At 40.5% G+C, this 21,071-nt stretch overlaps 2 protein-coding genes across 2 annotated transcripts; one reads left to right on the plus strand and one right to left on the minus strand.

Annotated features, from left to right (window-relative positions):
* The first annotated feature begins 1,665 nt into the window (after window positions 1-1,665).
* LOC123543994 (baculoviral IAP repeat-containing protein 2-like) lies at window positions 1,666-2,457 on the plus strand. Its single transcript, XM_045330055.2, has one exon. The coding sequence runs from the start codon at window positions 1,666-1,668 to the stop codon at window positions 2,455-2,457; it is 792 nt and encodes a 263-aa protein (XP_045185990.2).
* A 1,183-nt stretch (window positions 2,458-3,640) lies between these two features.
* On the minus strand, window positions 3,641-6,829 carry LOC128548112 (uncharacterized). Its single transcript, XM_053522507.1, has one exon. The coding sequence runs from the start codon at window positions 6,827-6,829 to the stop codon at window positions 3,641-3,643; it is 3,189 nt and encodes a 1,062-aa protein (XP_053378482.1).
* Window positions 6,830-21,071: the final 14,242 nt, after the last annotated feature.

Genomic DNA, 21,071 nt, shown 5'->3' on the forward strand with positions numbered 1-21,071 from the left:
TAACGTAGAGATGTCCTTTCGGTCGCATGGTCGGAGTGATTATGCAAAACTAAAGATAAAGACGAGACATTTATAACAAGAATCACTTTAATAATCTTTTTCTTTGACATATTTATTTCAAAATCAAATGGATGTCACAAGATACATTTTCAATTTATCGAAACGATCTTTGTACAACAACTTGACGAAACAGCCATTGAAACAAGCATCAACATATTTCCATTTATCACGACACAGTTCTTTGATAGTAGCACTGACTTCAGTGGAACAACGCACACTTGATTTCACATTTTTGAATTTTAAATCGCGTATTCTTTTCCATTCTCTAACCTCTCCCTCACGAAACATTTCGAGTTTTTCGTTCCAGAAGTCTTGAAGGTTTGCCGGAGTGAGTTGTTTACCATAACGTTGAATCAAAATCGAGCACAGTTTGGTTTCAGTAGATTGAGAAAATGCACAGCTGTACAAGTAATTCTCATAGTGCAATACCAAGAAGCAAGCAGTTGCCGCCATGTCGCTAGTGCATCGGTCTGAGAAGAATATATGACAGCGTGTTAGGGTTTCTCCATCGTCGTCATAATTGTCTTCTTCAACGAGCAGAAAGTCTACACCATTTTCGTCAGAATCAGTAAACTTCATTTTCATCTCCTTGATTCCATCTTCGTCCGAATATGTCAAGGAATACTCCGTTAGCTTCTGACAAACGTAATTGATAGGCAAAGCACGATTATCCTTCGTGACAATAATGAAGTGTTCTGTGAGATCAATGTTTTCGTTAATAAACTTAGCCATCAATTTGTTCTTCGCTTTCTGTGGCAGCGAATCATCATACAACAGTATTGAAAATTCGTCTTCATATCTCAAATTATGAAAATGATCCGGTCTGTCCATGTCAATGACTGGTGACGAAATGAAAGGCTTGCATGATAAAAACGGTCTTTGTCTTGCAGTTAATAATCTTTTCATATATATCAGAGTTACAGCTACACTGGATCATTTTCCAATTAGCCTTCGAGCTGAACACATCGTTATGACCTTTCAATACGTTTTCTGTCCAGTCTGCAAACGACAGTTCAAGCGACGTGGAGCGACTCGTCACTTTCGTTCAAGGAAGCATGCGTTGTTAGTACAGCAATATAAGGATAATTTGAAGAGAGAAATCAACAAAAGTGATTCAGTGAGCGCAGTGAAGACGAAGTCAGTGACTCAAGGTCATACTGTTGATGGAAAATGTGACGTTTTCTGTCCAGTGTGCAAACGACAGTTCAAACGAAGTGAAGCGACTCGCCACTTTCGTTCAAGGGAGCATTCTTTATTACTACTGCGGTACGAAGATGTATTTAATAGAAATTGCAACAAGAGTGATTCAGCGAGCACTGGAAAGATCAAGTCAGTGACTCAAAAACATACAGTTGATGGAAAATGTAACGTGAAGAGTAAATCACCATTTCTGACAAGCACTGCATCGTATGACAGCGACAGCTACGATGAGGACCTAAAATGTGTCAGTGTTTCACATTCTCGTGTGCAGATTGAATATGACATTGGAGTATTGAGTTGAAAAATTCTATGAATCGTATTTTGTGTATTTTCTGTCAATAAACAAAAATAGTATATATCACTTAGAATCAGTCTTAATTAATCACTCGTTAAGTTAACACTGAGATGGAATATGGCATCATTTCTGACTTTCCAAAATTTCCCCAATATGCAAATCCTGCGAAGCGACTTGAGTCCTTCGAAAAGTGGCCAGAACATATACCCATCACAAAAGAGTCGATGGTTGAAGCCGGTCTAACCTACACTGGTGTTGGTGATTCAGTTCGCTGCTACTACTGCGGAGGAGGACTGCGAAACTTCGAGTATGGGGAAGTGCCGATGGAGGAACATGCGAAATGGTATCCTCGTTGTCCGCATATTCTGTTGCTGAAAGGACAAGCTTTCGTCGATGCATGCTTTCGTGGAGAGAAGCCAAGTGAGAAGCATCGAAATACATCACAAGAAAACGTTGACTTCATGAGCACAACAGCGGCGCAAGTCTGTCTCGAATACAATTACTCCGAAACAGATATCAGGAAGGCCATTCATAGATATATGGATCAGTTTGGTAACACCGACTTCAGAGCACGAGATCTTTGTAAGATACTGATGGAAATGGCGGACGAGTCATCTTCGGATGAAAATCAAGATACGAGCGGAGATGAAGATTTGTCAAAAAATATTGATGAAGGTGCGACTGCTGGTGATACCCAAGGTGATGATATCATATCTAAGCAAGACGAAAACCGACAACTAAAAGAGAACATGACTTGCAAGATATGTTTCGATTCAGAGGCTGACATTGTCTTTCTTCCATGTGGACACTTAACGAGCTGTGCAATGTGTTCACCTGCATTACGAAAGTGTCCAATGTGTCGTGTTTTGGTGAAAGGGCGCATCAAAGTGTTTCGATCTTGATATGTTAGTACAATAAAACTCAAACACACAAAATGATATTGATCTCATATCTTTATTGATTCACCGATCAGATAACTCAAAGCCTAAACTGGACAAAAATATTCCTTCAAGTAATCCTTCAAAAGGTTTGGTAATGGTAATTTGTCAATATTAGATAAGTTGTCAGGATACAATGTTTTGTTTATTGATATTCTGCAAAGATGTTGAAGTGATGAGACATTAGTACGTACAGGATGTATCCGTTTGAAACATTTCATCAGTTCAAAAAGTGTAAATATCGTAACCCTTGAAGAATTACATTCAAATACACCATTGTACAACGCATTGCTAGTTTTTGTAAGTGATCTTATGATGACTGTGTACGTAAAGTGATCCCTTTTATATTCAAATCTGAACATGACAAAGGATCCGACGGTCGAGGTAGATAAAATATTATGTGCTTTTGTCTTCAATCTTTCCTGTATGGCCAGATCTTGTTTTTCTTCAAGTTCATATCTGATAAAGTCATCATAAACACGCCAAAATTCAGAAAAGTCATCTTCCCTTTCCTCTTCATCTTCTGGAATCACGATAGGCTGTCTCACTTCATCGGGAAGTAGGAAGCAACATTCCCGTATGTTCGTGATTACTGGTAATCTATTCCATGTTTCATGCTCATATTTATTTGTTATAATAACCCTATTTCCTGCGAGTCCCACGAAGCTATATACATTATATACTTCGAGTTTTTCCGTTACTTTGATTATCAATAATTGCATTTTTGATGTGTTGTACAACACCATTCCAGCTGTTTCATTTTCCAAGATTTTTCGTCCATCCGTAACAGCCGCCTTTCGACACTTGCTCTCTAATGAAACCCGCATCAATTCATATCCGGCTTTCAGAATATGCAAGTCGTTTCCGTCTTCCAAAGTATGTCCGATGTAATGATCAAGTGAAAATCGGGCAGCTGTTTCTAGTTTATTGCTCTCAGGGTAACGCAGAAGAGGAATTTTGTACAACATATTTCACGTCTGGTCAGCTCAGATATCAGTAGAAGAATGAACAAGTCAATGTAAATTAATGCTTTATGTTTGTTTTCACAAATTTTATTTTTTGACAACATAAGATATGTAATCAATATATACGATTTCCATACATAATGTGGTCATTTGTCAACCAAAACATGAGTCAATATGTCCATTCAAATTAATGACTTGTACCCGTGAGGAACGGTGTTCACTTCTTCAACCACGACTCGTTTATCGAACGAAGGTTGAAAGCTCTTCGTTTGAGCAATGCTCAATAACTGTCCAGTTCCTGGTAGTCTCTTCATTGCATGCGGATCTGTAACGGTTAACATTTCGGAGCTGTTTCCAACAACCAAGTCTCGAAGAGTTTGGAAATTTATTTGAAGGGCGTTCTTTGAGTTCAGGTTGACGCCTCTGAACTTGCATATTGAGCTGTTTCCGTCTTTGTCAGACTTTGCCAACTCGTACGCGTAGCTTTTAGGTCCTGTCGCGACGAAACTAGTGATACTGTTGTCAGCAGCTTCGTCCTTGAACTCTCCCAGAAAGTCTCCCAGAGGTGGTTGCCAAAGGCCAGGTGATGTCAAAAACACGACCGAGTCTGTGTCACAGTAGATCGCTCTCTTGTCAAGACGTACAAGCGTTTCGTACAGTTTCAGACGCGCCTGAGCAGTGGTATATGCTGCAATCACGACGTTGGACTGCGATGAAGATACAATGAAGTTATCGTCGTACGCCCAATCCAGTTGCAACGCTTCTTCGTTGATATGTCTTACGTTCTTCACGTCTTGCAAACCTGCGGTCAGGGTATTTACGAATTCGTTTTGTTCCAACACATAACTAGACTGAGTGAGATTCGATTTCTGACCGAATTTGCCCCAAAACGAATTCAACATCAACTTGGCCAGTGCTCGAAGTCCGGGATTTTTCTCGATCTTTTTGTACTCCAGTCTGACACCTTCCTTTTGGTAGTAGGATTGTATGTATTGAATCTTGTCCTTGTAGGTTTTGCAATGACTAGGCCATCCGCTAGCTTCTTGTTTCAGTTTCAGAAACGTGTTGATATACTTGGTGAACACGCCTTTGTTTTTAGTATCCGGCTCATATTGAGATATCTTGTCGAAATGCCAAACTTCGTACACTTTCAACAATTGATAACCGTTCTTCAAAGCCACTTTGATTTCGTCTGTCACCCATGTGCTAGTCAGAGCACGTTCCGAATCTGAATGCATGCATTCTGTTTGCTGATTTGTTTCGCTACATGTGCGACACAAGGTGAAAACCAACTTGTCGTTGGCTCTGAACGGCAACACCGGAATGAAAAGCCGAGCAGGTGGAAGCACCTTGCATTTCATCAAGCCTTCGTACTTGTCTATACTGTCGAAACGTTCGGTGATTACGTTTGGATGTCCCAGAGGAACCTTCCCAGTTTTGTTGATGTACGGATAGAGAGAAGTAATGTCGTAGTACTTGATCTCTCGGTCACATGAAGCTGTTTCGAGACGTTTGAAACATTCCGTTCGTCCGCCAAAAAATGCTTCCTTTGGAGCCAACGGAGCTACGATGTCTAGCGACTTGATGAACTCACTCAGTTCAGAGTTCTCTTTGATTTGTCTCTTGAATTCGCACTCCCACATTTCTTCATAGATAATACCGAGCGACTCTATGTACGATTTCTTATCCAAGGTTCTCTGATACATTTCTCCCATCGTGCAGTCTAACACCGGATTTCGTGTACTTGGAGCGTAACACTTGTTGCAACCGTGCCAAAAATCGCCATGAAACTCCAGAGCGACTTCTTTTCCATTCTCGTTTCGGTAATAACCATCCACCTTGTACGGCCCAATCTCCTTTTCGCCAACGTTACGTCCGTGCTGAATTTGTATATTACGCTTGTGAGCTATGAACGAAAGCCACTGAAAGGCAATCATTGACTGATTTTCTTCTGGTCGATACCCGTGACTAGGTATGATGGCGATGGTGTCGGGCTTGAGGAAGTTGGCTCTGTACAAGAGATGACACGCTGAAGCAATCGTCGTGCATTTTTCGAATGGATCGATTCCGGCTAACGTCTTTTTCTTACTTATGTCGATGAATAATGAACGAAACTTCATGCAGCATCGTCTCAATAAATCAACGTCGCTCTTGCAGTGTCTCAACAGTTCGCTCTGAAAGTCAAAGCTGTCGCCGCGATGTTTCTCGTACCAGGTCATGAACTTGTCTCTAGCGTTCTGTTTCATGTCGTCGGGATTGTAATACGAAACATCGGGAAGACTCTGCAACGTGACAGACTGATTCTTCTTCAGATTAAACAGATAAGGAAAGTATCCATCTACCAATTTCTTTTCATTGAACGATTCGGACATCTCTTGCAGTGTCATTGGAAGGAAGTTGCGAGAGTCGATGAATCTGATTCGACATTCTTTCACCTTGATCGATGTGTACTTGGCTCCTGACGTAACGACCTTCGGTAAGATTGCATTGTTGTGCAAGTACTTCAGTATTGGATAACTGTCATATCCTTTGAAATTGTGACATATCACAGTCGCACCGTAATTACGTCTATGAAACAGCCATTTGCAAAATGTTTCTGACGTGTTTTCTCCATCGAATACGAGTTGATTTGAGTCGCAGACATTACACTTAGACTCGTCGTCGATTTCATACTTGTCCAGACATCTAGTGCAGATTTTCTGAACGACGCACAGATTTGGTCTATAACTAGCTGCCCTACACGTACGTTTTTTACAATTGGTACAGATATTGTTCTCGTCCGCCCTGAATCCTTTGATGCATTGGTTACTCTCGTCAATGACATACTGAAAAGCAAAAAATATGTATATTTGATGCATTGCGGACTTACGAGCATCTGCCTCAACTGGTTTCAGATAACACCGATGATCGGGCATGAAGAAATCCTTGCACAATTGGCAGTACTTTTCACCGCACCTGTGTGTACGAGAGTGTCTTTTCAAGTTGATGGTCACCTTACATTTTTCGCATTTTCTGTACTGTTTGCAAGTCGACTGTTTACTTCTGGATAACTTCTTGTGTAACTTGAAACAAGTCTCATTTATGAACTTGCGATTGCAAACATTACATATCTTTGGGTCATCACGACGGTCGTCATGAAGATGATGACATGTCTTGCAGGGATCGTTGCATCCGTGTTGTTCTTTATGGTCATATCCCTTCCTGCACTTCTGACAATAATACACACGATTCAGAAATCCTGACATTGATGTGATCACATCGTAATGATTGTCGTGTGAATAGAGATAAATTGGTGTTCCACCATCCGGTCCTTCATATACGAAACCATTAAAATGTTCTTTTGACAGCACAAAAATCTGGTACTCAGACATTGTGTCTTGAAACTTCTTCAACTCAGGGATACCACACACTTTCTTTTCTACTCCTGCTCGTTCGTGAAGTTCCAATGCAAGCTTTTCTTGTATACTACGTCCCTGACGTATGCTATTCCATTTTGAATGCTTCTCAATACGTGCCTGAGCCGTAACTATTGCTCGGCACGCACAAATGTCGCTTTGCGTATTTTGTTTTACCGACTGTTATTTGAAATTTCCCCTTTCAGACCCACGAAATTGGGTGATCTCCTCCCCCTTTGGAAAAACAAACATTAGCTTTCGATACCGAGTGTTTGTCTAGGGAAAGTGAGTGTTGTATTGAAGGAACCTTCTATTTTGTTCAGACATTTTAAACCCGTCAATGAAGAACATTTCATAAAAGGTAGCTGATCGGAAAACCCAACGACGGACACTAAAAAGAAAAATTTAAACCCAGGTTGGAACTTTTTCTGTCTACTTTAAATCCCTTGATTACGACTAAAATTGCTTTTAAATTGCATTCGTCACGTCTGATAATTTCGTCGCATTCAAATCTGTCAACGTCAACAGGTAGTTTCGAAACGTAGTCTGAAATTTCTTGTTCTCTGTCACCTTTGTAAGTTTCAAGTCGCAATCAACATCGAAATTCTACTTTCATCTAGTTCAACTTCTTTTTCAATATTTTATATTGTCTCTAACCCCTTTTTTTTTCTTTATTGATGTTTTTGTAGCCTTTAAAAAATTTAAAGGTGTACAAGACCACCACTTGTTCAAATTTGGGGACTTTTTAAAATCTTTTTCCAGAAAACCAAGTATGCAACATCAAAACATTTCTTTTCAAACACAAATAAAACCTTAAAATAAAACTCAATATCAACTTCAAAAAAAATGTTTATTCGTACTCTCAAAAAGTCTTTGGGACCAAATGGGGAAAGGGGAGAGAACTTTTGGTAGATTACGATATAACGGGGTTTGGACTGTGAATATGTCTTGTTTGGACTTGAAGATAAAGGGTTCGAATTTTGTGACGTTGACTTAAGAAAATTGTATATGTAGAAATAGTGCTGACTAATACTCATTATTCCCGAATGTTGGACCTGCAAGAAGACGCACGTCGTCTAACACAAAAAACACGCACGTCGTCCAACACAGAGAAAACACGCACACATGGCTGCGAATCGAATCGACGTAGATTTCAGACAGGCTTCGTCTAAGGACGAGCATGAAAATGAAGATGATGAACGTAAAGCTGAAAATGACTTGTTGTACCGACAGTTACAGGACAGTGCAACACAAGTAAAACTGATCAAACACAGAGATGGCTATACGTCGTTCTCTGCAACTGCCAATTACGAGCAAGAACTGGACGAGATCCTGCACGTACATTGTAAGAAGAGATCGGATCCTAATTTAGTGAAAAGTATATTTCTTGTGTCGCCGTCGTTTAAGACGTTGAACATTCAAAAGATGTTACACAACCGCGTGTACATTGAAGAGAAAGGTTGTGCCAAACAATGGTCCGGTTACAACATTGACTACGTGCAGCAGTTGCATTACGTCGACGTTCAAAGTTCTTGAAGTACCTGGGGTGCACAGTTTTTTAAATATACAGGTTTTGGCGAAAAGGTGTGTCGCATTAAGTTTGGGAAAGTAGGGAAAAGGCATTCCGTACCTGAACTGTCTGTCGTGTACAGCGAATCGTTTTTGGGGACAATCCATCGAACACGTAAAAGTCAAGGTATCTAAACGAATTGGTAACGTGATCGACACTGTTCAATGCGTTCTTTTCCCAATTTTAAACATGACCGAGCAGTTCAAACTGTTCGTCGAATGGGACATGATTTAGGGGCCGTCCCTGTTCGCAAAGTGTCTGAAACAGATAACGAACGGTGAACGGTCAAAAGATCATCTTTTTTTTTAAAGGGCAACGTTTCAACAACTGCAACTGTTGAAAAAAATACCCCCCATCGACGCGTTGCGTCTTTTGTGCGAGAACAGATAAAAATGTTGGACTTGCCTACTAAGGAAAGTTAAACTTTTCGGTAGTAAAAGCTGAGTAAGAACAAGGTCTTTTAGGAAACGGGCGGGGACTTGTTACCCCAAACTGAAAGTGATGCATTTGAACGTTAAAAATACGGGGCCCTTAAACCCCAAAAAACGCTACGTTCTAAAAGAAGTGGTAAGACAAATCGATAAGGCGCACGAACAGATAAATAAAAACGAGGTAAAACGGAGGGTCAGATCCATTTTTTGCCACTCTGAAAAAGTCGCAGACGGTCTGTTTGACGAAGCAACCTCTGTCTAAATTGTCGCGCTTGAGACAAAAACGAAAACTGAAGCATTCCCAAACGCGCGTAACGACCGAAAGGACGATTGCAAGACAAGAAACTCGTTCCTCTATCGATATCCCGACGATTAACAACGCACTAGACGAAAGGGTGCGCAAAGGTAGGGAAAGTACCTAAAAAACATAAAACCCAAGGGGAAAAGGGGGAAAAAGGATTCGAGATCCCTAAAACAAGTTGCATGCACCCCGTAAGCGTTGGCAACGTTACCAAAAGATCTGTACGAGTTTCAAGAACAGGCAGCGGCACTGAACGCCGAAACAACAGGACATACGGAATTATCGACACATGTCTTCCAAAGTTTTAAAAGGGGGACGGGTTCCAAACATATCGAGTTTCAAGACTCGACAAGTCCGAAGAACGTGAAACGATGAAAGAAAGTGGCTTTTTCGAATGCCTCAATTTCATGGGCATCTTCGAACGCACAGAAAGTGATATCTAATTTTACGCTAGACACGCATAAAGGGGCTTCAAGTAAAACGTTGAAAAAACCAAAAAGGGAATCGTGAAAACTTGCCCAGGTACGGGAAAATGTCGAACAAAGCGGGGGACACTACGAATCGTTTCGGTCAGTCAAAAAGGAACGGAGAGATACGTTGATTTTAAAAACGCAGACTGCGGAGAAACCAACGCACTTTCTGGAACAAAGGGACACGATGTGCTCAAAAAGGCAATGGATCGACGGTTCGGAAAGAGAGCCCCAAAACAGACAAAAAGGTTGAAACCCCTAGAGGAGAACTTTGCCAAACGCTTCGACTCGACGCGAACCTTTGGGCAAACAAAAAGACTTCGAACCTCAATATCAAGGTGGAAGGTCGCGTGGGGAGAGCAATCTAGACAAACAATAGACGAAAACCCTTGTTGATGTACAAGAAATTGAAACAATTTGGAAGGGAGTTTAAAAAAACCTGGTCTGCATTAAAGGGGGTCCCCCAAAACGGTATTCATTATACAACGCGACGAAGAGCAGGTTTGAAAAAGTACGTGCTGAATTTCTTCAAGCTTTCTAGGTCAGGTTTTTCGTAAACCCGCAGACCTCGCGAATTTGCAAGAGTGAGGGCATTTCTCGCAATGGGTTGGGGTAAGAAGAGGGTGAAGCTTCCGATCGAACAGAAACTACATCGACAGAAAAACGTAGAGTTCGACGACGATCCGCGAGAACAGATACAGGCCTATTGTTTTCGAATTAAAACATTTAAGGTTCTAAAACTTTTTTGAAAAATGTTCATTTTTGCTAGGCCCGTAATGCAAAAAAGCATTCACAAAATCAGAGTCAGTTTGATAATTGGACGTAACGGCATTGCTATGGGGCAACAATCTGTACGATAAATTCAACAACCACCTAGTGAATTCAACAAGTTAAACGTTGTCGAGTAGAGAAAAAGGGAAAATAAAAAAGGGGCAAACGTAGCATAGCAGTAGCCGTCTCTGTTACTCCGTCCTCAGTAAACGATAACAAAAAAATTTTGACCGACGAGTCGTAATCGAAACAACAAAGTCCGACTTCTAAAGACATTCAAACTTTTAGTCACAAACACCCCAAAGATGGATCTTTCGTTTACGACCAGAACAGGCAAAGCTTGAAGACAAGCAAGTGAAATGAGTACGAGATTTGCAAAAGTTTCGATAACTTTTAAACGAAATGAATACAAAATACAGATACCCGTCTTTTCCGGAACATTCCCGTCCGTTTGACAAGAAACCCTAATGAAGACATCTAAATTTGGATGCGGTATTTCGCCGGAGGTACGGTCATCATTGGCGTCTTATTCTAGATTGAGAACAGGTACTTGAAAACCGAACGTTGATCGGTCGAAAAAAAACCATTCCCCAATGATAGTTTTTTGGAAAAGAAAGACCTCGGAATGTTTTGGAACGGGCCCAAACGGAAAACACAATTACTTGCATGCCCGATTCGCCCGAGTCATAGAACGACGCGTCAGCTAGCGAAGATCTTACCATTTTGCACGGGAAGAAGAAAAGCAATGCGACAAAGAAACGGTTGATTGAAAGACAAATGTACTTTCCCGTCCCCGATTGTCAAAGGGAACAAACCCATCGATTGATGAACAGCAAAACCCACGAAACAAGCGTTGATCTTTTACCGCAATTAAAAAACCTTTGAAACAGAAAAGCAAGATGTAAAATTAAAAGATCCTAAGTCCCAAAGCCATCGACATGACACTGGCGGACGAGAAAAACCTCAGAGGTTCAAAAAGCCCTTAAATGTTCCCTTACGTCATTGTGGAAACAAGAAACTCTTCGAAGACGGGAGCTGGCGCCTGGCAAAGAAAGCATCGTGCTTCTTTTGGGAATATTGTGGCTTGTTCTTTGCCAATTTGGTGGCGACACGCAATCAGCATTGTGACATAGAATGATCTATTCGGTGGTACGTTTCTGTCATAAAAGCCGACGGAGCGCCCAAAACTTCTTCCAAAGATTTTTAGTCATAGAAAGTGAGCACGAGCCCCTCGAAATTGAACGACGCTTGGTGATTACGTAAAAACGGTTTTGGGAAGGCATTCAAAAGTATTCGACACTCACGTTTTTGGTTTTACTGGTGAACGAGCATCACAGTTTGCAGTTTAATTACCACGCGTTTTATTTTTAATCAACGGAAATGTCAAAGTAAACTTTGCGGCTCTGACTGGTTATAAAACCATAACAGAACTTATCGTCCACGTACAATGGTTGTGCAACCGCACAGACAGATTCAAGTTACTTCCTATTCGATTGACCAAGGACGAGACACCGTTAGACATCAGACACATCAAGTTGGTCAATTCATTTCAAGTAAAGTAAAAGATATTCAAACAAAGCACAAAGGTTTAATCGTTGTTAAAAGGGGCCAAAAGAGAAAACGTTTTCGATATTCAACACGAGGAAATCGACGGACTCTGCTGGGAGTGTTGTGTATTCGTCTCCACTTATCTATGTACGTACTTCGATATCGTTCGAAAAACGACGAGATGAGGTTTTTGGCAATCTGTTTTACAACAATTGCTTTGCATCAACCAAAAGGCATATCCACCCATCGGCTACCACGTTACATTAAAATTCAAGGCATTGGAATCGAACCCAGAAACGAAGCATGCGGGGAAAGGTAAAAAAGAACCTTCAAAGCATTTAAAGTGATATATCGAGTCCCACGGAGAACAAAAAAACTCATACTTTTTTTTGTAGAAAACAACTGTGTCCGCTTTGTTGGGCAAGGACAACAATTTTTACGCTTAACTTCACCCACACAGTGTAAACAGCGGACTCTACAAAAATTTGGCAAGCCGTTCCCCCATTTCGAGACAATCGTAATGCATGCGATTAAAATTGCTGCTCGGGAGGATTCCACTCATGATTCCAACTTTATAGTCTACGTTTGGTTTGCTAGAGTGAACGATGCAATCGGATTGCATGAACCGATGCTGCTTTCGTCGAACACCCAATGCCACAACACTTGAAAGGGAAACGGCAACTAAAAGAAGATGTACCTACGACTATAAAGGAAAGCTGCTTAAAGCGGACGTGTCGAACAAAAACCCCAAACGGTTTAAAATGGCACCCCACAAACTTTTGATACAAATCGAGAACACATATTGATTTTAAACGAGAAGTCTGGGGAAAAGATTCGAAGAGAGAATTATCCCCCGGCCGACCGGACCAACGTAAAGCATATCAACAATACGCTTTCAATTACCCCCCGTCGAGAAACCCTTACCAAAAGTGCCCGAAACAAAACGTCGCGCAAAATTCCCCAAAACAAAACCAAAAACGTGCACTAGATAGGGGCCGAACGAGAAAATAAAATAAAGGTGAAAAAACTGTTAAAAATGAAAACGAGCAAACGCAAATAAAGAAAACGGACAAGAAAAGACAACGCGCAGGAAAAACAAAAATGCCAAGTTTCCAGTCTCTTTCCCGACATTGTCGGTCCGCGACTAGTAAATACACTCCCGAATTCACAGAAAAAGAAATGAACAAACCCCCTTCTTGACCTCCCAAAAACACTTAGTGAACATCAAAACCGTGCTGGGTGTTTAAAAAAAACTCAGCGACGTCTTGAAAGATAAACGAGAGAATAGTAGGGGCCATCGGGAGTACGCGGTCTCCCAACTGAAAGAACAAGGACGAAGTTAAAAAAAACTCGAGACAAGGAGAACGTCAACGATCTGGGGCGGCCCAATTACAAGCGGGATTCAGTCGACTCAGATGGAGAAAGAAATAAAAACGAATCAAATAATCGCCCATACCATTGCTGAAAAAAAGCAAAAGTAGGCTTAAGCGTCAACACGCAGTACGAGCTGGGATGGCAAACTGAAACAGACGCGGCAGCCCGAAGTTCAAAACTCCTGAATAGAGAAACTTTGAACAAAAACCCGAACTCAGTTTCAGATCTTAAAGTGCAGTCCGAGATCGAGAGCGAAAAAACGAGAAAAAGAGTTGGGTACAAGAGTTAAAAAAACGATCGCGAAGAAAATTAAACAAAGATTTCAAATCAGCAAGGAGGAACGAATCCCGGATAAAAAGCCCAAAGCTGCATTTCCCCGGTCAGCTCAAAATAAAGGATTGGAGTGGGCCCGCTCGTTGCTAACAAAAAGCAAACAGGGAAGTAAAAGGCGATTTGTTTTGCTCGGGTGAAGAAAAACGATCGTAAGCAGGAGAGAACGAAAAGCTCAAACGCCAACTAAAAACCGACGGTAAAATCTCAAATACAAGACTTGGCCAAAGCGTCCTCCAACAAAGATTTTCTTTGGATAAATCAACCCCTCTCGCGGCTTTCGAGTTTCGTTAGAAAAGTCGGCCGACGTGCACCACACACTGTGAAAAACCACTTCGAGCATTATGGAACAGCATTTCGAGGTTGACATGGATCCTCTCGAGTATTAAAAAAAGAAGGAAATCCATTGGCAAAAAGCAGTTGAGAACTACCCTAGCTTCTCTGTTTACATGACCAAAGATCTCACAAAGACGACCGTGGAACGACGTCTAGCGTATTGTAGCTACTTCGGTCGACCGGGAATGTTTGTTTACAAGACGGCACCTACTTTCACATTCCGAGAACCCAACAAAACCCCTGGTACGTACGGCTACTCGACTGAAAAGGAAAATCATTTTTTTTATTCCTGGATGGTGACCAAGACGGTTCATGTAATTGCATGTTAGATACATGAAACAAGCGATCGTTTTCCTTCAACCCCATATACAATATCGATGTGCACGCTCGCGATGAAGTTCTGTTCAACAACAGAATCGTGTCTTTTCAGAACTATAAACGATTTTTTTCCAACAACAAAACCCACGAGTTTCCCGCGAATTCATTACACAGTCACACGTCTTGGGTCTAACGAACGCAGCGAACAAAACTTCATTGCAAACGACTACCCCATCTACGTGAGCGCAATCTGTTGGCTGCCGAACTGAAAAATCATCCCAAAAAAACAAACCCAAAAGATTTCGATTTTCGTTTAAAAAAGTTTTTTTTTTCATTCTTTTCGGTTATTTTGCATGCTCGTAACTCGGACTAAATCGTCTCTGGTTTTCCATCGAGTGAAGAGTGTGTTCTGAAAACAGGGATGCATTTTTTTCATTCATGCTGAAAAGACTGTTGAGCAACAAGCAATGTTCGCTTATGCTCCACAACAAGATTGATGCCAGCACGATACCTGAACACGTATTCAACCACGTGACGCGGAATCCGCAAGGTGAAACAAAAGGGTAGTGTTTCGGCTACGAGTGGGAAGGAGGAAACTTTCGACAAGACAACAAACTTTGGGGTTACGGTGTAGGCCCGCGATATATCATTACGTGTCGGATGAGAGTAGGGGAACGTTTGGGGGAACCGTTGTGCAGTGCAATCGACCGTAAACAAGGTTAAAAACAGCAAAGTTCGGCGCGGTGTTTCTTCAGCGAAAAAAAAGCAACAAAAAGGTATTGGAACTGTTTGTGAACAACGAAGGTCTAGGGAACTCGCACAAGTTCTCAACGGTTTCTGTTACGCTTGTACGAAAAAATATCGAACGCTGTTTAAAAAGGCGTCATTAAGAACCAAAAAAGGTTTGGGTTTCCCCTTGCTCTAAAATGCCTTACGTGCATCGGAAATGTCGTGTTCGGAGATCCAAGCGATAAAAAGTGGTCGACATAGTCATTCAAGGACTACTCTTATCCCCAAAAGCGTTATCTTTGACTTTGAAACCATAAGGGTCGATGTCACGGAGATAAGATCACGAAGATCATAAAAATCATTAGGTATCAGAAGGAGCGACTGACAGAGTATAGGTTGACTGTAACGACGCATTAAAAGGCAGTGATTCTCGTTTTACTTCAATGGTAGGTTCTTTAGAAACGAGCAGCTCCCTAAACCAAAAATAACTGCGTGCAGAACGAAAGGGCTAATCGAGAAGTTCGGCTTGGTGATCGACTTAGCCGGCCCCCCCCTTTGGCTAAAAGTTCTTGGATTTGTTACAAGTGTTATTAAAGGGGCGGGACAAGTACGACGTAGCCTTGTGCACGATTGTCGCAATGAAGGGTTTTCGGCTTCAAAAAGTTTCTTGTCGCTAAAGCTCTAAAAGATCGAGGTTGGAAAAAACGAAGGGGAACTTTCTAGCTAGAAGCAACAACTTGTTTAAAACGAGCTATAAATTTTTTCCCCTGGAATTTTAAATTAACGACTGTCCCGTTTCCCCCCCCGAAAAATTGACGATTTGGGCAAGACCCCAATTGGGTTTTTGGAAAAAAAGATGTCATTTACGCTGAAATACCTGTTCTTTTCTATTCGGACGGATCAAACGGAATAGTGGATCGGAGTAAACTGCTCAAGTATAACCTGGTAGATTCTCTGCTGTGTGCGGCGTTGATAAACACAACTGACAATTTCAGCTGTTATAAGTTTTTCATCACCAGTTCGTACAGTTCTAAGATTCCTCACTCCGAGTTCTTCAACACGCAGAAAACGCCTATGCTCGCACCTATGTTTTATTATTCGTTCAGAAGAAAGGGCATGTTGCAGAAGATGAACTCAAACCGCTTAGAGTAAACAATAGGTTGTGCGTCGCTCAACTACTCAAGTACTACTTGTACGATGTTCGCGACGTGACGCATCCAGATACTAGAGAACTGATAGACAAGTTCGAGTCGGGCGTGATCAAAACCAAAACGATCGAGAAGAAAAATTTGATTTTCCCACCCATTTGGGTTTAAAACGCAAGAAAAGATTGTTTTCCTTACTTGCAATCTAAAACAGAGTTCGAAAACCTGAAAAAACGAAAAAAGGTTCATTTCTAAAAAGACAAGATGCGTTTGGTTTCTGCGAACCCAACGGAACAATACATTCGGGTCTATGATGCTTACTAAAAAAGAAATTGGGGTACTGTTAAACGTTGCGAAGGCAAACACTGAATAGTACAAGTGGACTGAAAAAAAAAAAAGCAAAAAAAAAAAACCCCCCCCCAACCCCAAAAAACCCAAAAAAAAAAAAACCCCCCCAAAAAAAAAAAACAATCGCAGTATCCGCGACTAGCTGTTTTGCAAAGTTTTTAATTCCAACGACGAGGGTGTTTTGGGAAACCTATTAGAGATTTCTTAACATTACAAAAATGCCTGTGTGTCGGCGTTTTCGGGATCATACAGTGCAAAACTTTTCTGTGAAGAAGTTCCAGTTTGTAGGCGACACTTTTGAGGAATTCGATGAGAAAAGAAAATACACGGCCACGTGTTTCTCCACCCCCCCCCCCCCCTGGTGTTTTTTGTTCGAAAAACCGATTGTTGTCTAGACTTCTCGGCCATGATCCATCTATAGAATCAGGGGAAATTCGGCCCCAAAAACCATTGTGTCGAAAAAAAACCATAGCGAGCAAAAATGAAAAAAAACAAAGATAGTCAGTTAAATTTTCGTGCGTACGACAAAAAGAAACGGACGTCAAGCGATTGTTCAAGATAAAGCCAACAATACGTTTGCTTCTTAACGCCCAACCCGTGAAGTCAAATATGGAGGTTGGGAAGGAGTTTGAATGTAGAATCATAAAAGAGACTGATAGGTACGTTCGAAACGCTAATGAACGTGCTTGAAAAAGTAAAGAGTGACATGAAAAGTTAGCAAATTCCTTCTACGGTACCCTCCCGCACAGGGGAAGGGCAAAGTCAGCGCTTGATCATTCTACGGGTCGTAACACTTCAAAAAACCCGAGGGTCTTGAGAGACAAACGTAATGCAGAAACAGTGTATGGGATCCCGGGAGCGTCATTTTTCATTTAAACATGAATTTTGCTGAGCTTGACCCCTACAAGGACAATAGATTTTAAACAAAGGAGGAACGATAGACGTCGCGGGGGGAAAAATTAAGTTCGAACCGATCCCCAAGCAGGTGTGTAATCACTAATGCGATATCCAAAGGTGTTGCGAAAGAACTGAACGACCTGCATTATCTCAATCCAGGCAAAGCCATTTTCAGACCACCGAGCAAACTGGAGCACGAAAAAGTGATGCTACCTTTCGTCATTTTTGGTCAGAAACATTACTTTGCAAAGATCATGGCACCGACGAAGAGAACGCTAATCTTTCGGGGTTTAGAAGCTCGAAAACAAAACCCTTCTTGCCCCCGAGGAAGGAAAAAGGCATGTTTGGAGATTTGTTCAAAGAACCGAGTACGGGGGCAAACGTACACTGTAGCCAAAAGACTTTTACGGCTTGTGGAAGGTACCATCGATTAAAAAAGTTGCTACGTAAAAGATCACATGACTCGCAGTCGGTTAAAAAATCAAAAGCAGACGGGGGTATGACCTGTTCAACAGAAGAAAAGAGAGGCAAAATCGTCGACATGGGGGTTCGAAAAAATTATGTGTACCCGTAAAGTGATCAACAAAGAAAAAAAAAAGTTAAGTAAAATCGAATCTCTGGACTATTTTATCAAATTGCGAGGAAAAAAAACAATAACTCGACCCCCGTGCTTTTGTGCCTTTTCCCGAGGAGAAAGTGGTTTTATCATCAAAAAAAAACCCACAGCCACTACAAAGTTTTGCAAAATTCGTGTTGCTCCCAATGCACAAGCTTGTGAATTCGAGTTGTTCATATCGCCAGGGGCCGTGATCAAAAGTAAACGAACAGAAACAAAAGAAAAGAGTAAAAAAGCGAAAAAATTTGGGAAAAATCCCTTCATGGTATTCTCAGACAGCGTGTTCGATTTATTCGCAAACGATAAGGGGAAACGGGAAATGAAACACAACAGTTTGGGTCACAACAAAAGAAAAAGAAAGTGAAACAAAACACGCTGTTGGGAGGGTAAAATTTGGATGTAAGCAAGAACGGGCCTGGGAAAAAAAGAAAGGAATACAACGCAATTTTTTCTAGTAAAGAGAAACAAGCAAAACAGCTGAAGTTAGGCTTTGTAAAATGAACATGAAAAATAACTATTTACGTATGACGACTTCGCGATCAGAAAATGTTACATGAGTTATAATCATGCATGTCAAAGCCATTATGACAGTCTTAATTTTGTTTATGAAAATTAAAGGGGCTTTTGCTAACCATCATTGTGTTTTGTCAATGCAATATTTTGCAAACTGTTGGAGAATTGCGGACGGTCGTTGCTACTTTTTTGAACGGGGAATATAAAACAGTGATCGATAATAAAGATGAGATACCCAAAAAGGTGCCATAAAACGTTTTTCCCGAGCTTAAACCATACGACTGGAAAGGGCGGACATTTTAAATTTTTTGACAAGCTTTTTTACAAAAAAATTTGTCGCACTCTCTCGACAAAGGATTGAAAAAAGGACGAGCTCTAAAAGTTTTGAGAGACTACCATCATTGTTTTGTTTTATTACAAAATGCGGTTTTAGATCTACAGGGAACATTCTGTACGACAGAAAAACCCAGTGTTCGATCCCAGCCCCTTATTGTATACTGTGTTTCTTGCGTCGTGAAAATGAGATTTATGAACCTTACTTCGTGCCAAACAGTATACCTAGAATAGTTAGTGTGACAAAAAAATCAAAAACAAAGGAATGCGATATCATTAAGTTACAGCCGCAACACATTCTTTTTTCTATGGGATTACCTTATTTTTATTCCACCCGAGACAACAATCCTTTCACAGAGGCTATTCGTCATCAAATTCGTTGAAAAGTTTTTTTTAAGGGGCAAGATCTTTTCAGCACGTTTAAGTACACAAGTCGCATAAAACCCAGCCGGTTGTCAAAATTTAGATGTCACCGTGGTAAAATATTCAACCCCCTGATTGCGAAACGGTAATGCCTGTCAATAAACACTTTTTCAAAAACGAAAAGATGGCTACACAAGAGGCCATATTAAATTCTCCCTCGCAAAGACCGACTTATAGACGCTTTGTATCTACTTGACAATTAATCATAAAACGCAAATAATGCTTGAAAATGGGGTACTGCAGGGGGGGCATTTATCAAAATTTTTTTTCGAAAAAACCGTATATAAGCAATTTTATTTACAGCATTCAGAAACCTTTTCAAACCCTCAAGATTAACTACAACGTAAATTTTTTCAAACATTAGTATTAGAACCGCAAGAATATGTGTCTATTAAAAAAGGGTTTAAAATGTATGAAAAATTTCCCAAGATTTTCCGAATATTCCAACACATTCAAATCAAACTTTCAAGTCAATGGGCACTCGTAGGTTTTTGGTTTTTAACTTCTTGTAAAAATGAAGTGAGGGTTTTTCATCAGCCGTGAACATATTGGTTGCTCAAAAAAATGTCATATTATAAAAAAGCAGGATCTAAAAACGGCAAAAAAAGTTCACGTTTGAGCAAACCAAATGGGATTTTAAAAAAAGTTGGATTTCAAAGGGTGTTTTGTGGGCAGGGAGGGGTTTTAGAGTGATTTTTGTCCGGGGAAAAAAAAAAAATGACTGAAAAAAAAACCCCCCCCCCCTTTAAAAGGGGGTGTTTTTTGAGGAAGGTCGTTTTTCTATATTTTGTTGCTGCAAAATGTTGTCAAAAAATGAAAGTAAAATGGAGTTAGAAATAAGGGGGTAAAACCTGGCGAGGGAGTTCCAGGGTAACTTTGGTCTAATAAATTTCCTATTGGAAAAGAACTGACCCCCGTTAAATGCTCTTGGAAATGGTTAATAAAAAAAGACTTAAAATTACACCCTTTTTTCAGTAAAAATGATTTGCACTGACGTTTTGCAAGGCGGTGCCCCCCTGTGTTGAAAGGAAAAAAGGCTGCCGCAGGGATTTTTGGACGAATTTAAATTTTTATAATTTTTTTTCACTAATAAAGGGGGGAAAGGATGGGGATCTGACCATAGTAAAAAAAAGATGGGAAAAAGTCAGCGGTATTCAACACAATGTCGAATTCCTTTTTGTACAGTACTGGCGAGGGTGTCCCACACATCACAAGGGGGTTTGATTAACGAAGCAATTTTTATAGACTAATCTTGGAATTTCGGTAGAAATTGGATGGAATTATTTACCCTCATCAAGAACAGGGCAAGTTTGACCTAGACTTTTCAAAATACCCGCGTGAATATTTTGATTGTGTGGAGTGGCCCTTTCGTGATTTTTTGATGCAAAAAAGGTCTGTCTGAAGTAGAGGAATAGCAAAAAAAGGGAAGAATTGGAATGAGGTTTCTACCTGGTTTTAAAGTTAAGGGGAAAAACAGAGTATTTCATTCTGATATAGAACCGATGGTGTGAGCCAGTTTTTAACCCAATTCGGTTGTACTTGTAATTCGACGGCCCAAAAAATTGATGGAGTGATAGGTTACGTCAAAATTCAACTTTATTTGTGTCACCTTTTTTAGAAATTGGGGGATAGAAAATGTATTTGTAATTACTTACAGATCTTTGAAAAAATAAACATTTTTAAAAAAGTGTATTTTCAACATTGTTTTGTTTTGTTGTTTTTTTTGTTTGTTTTCAATGAACAATTACCACTTACACTTTTATAT

The sequence above is a fragment of the Mercenaria mercenaria genome, chromosome 14 (assembly GCF_021730395.1).
Source record: "Mercenaria mercenaria strain notata chromosome 14, MADL_Memer_1, whole genome shotgun sequence".
NCBI lineage: Eukaryota > Metazoa > Mollusca > Bivalvia > Venerida > Veneridae > Mercenaria > Mercenaria mercenaria.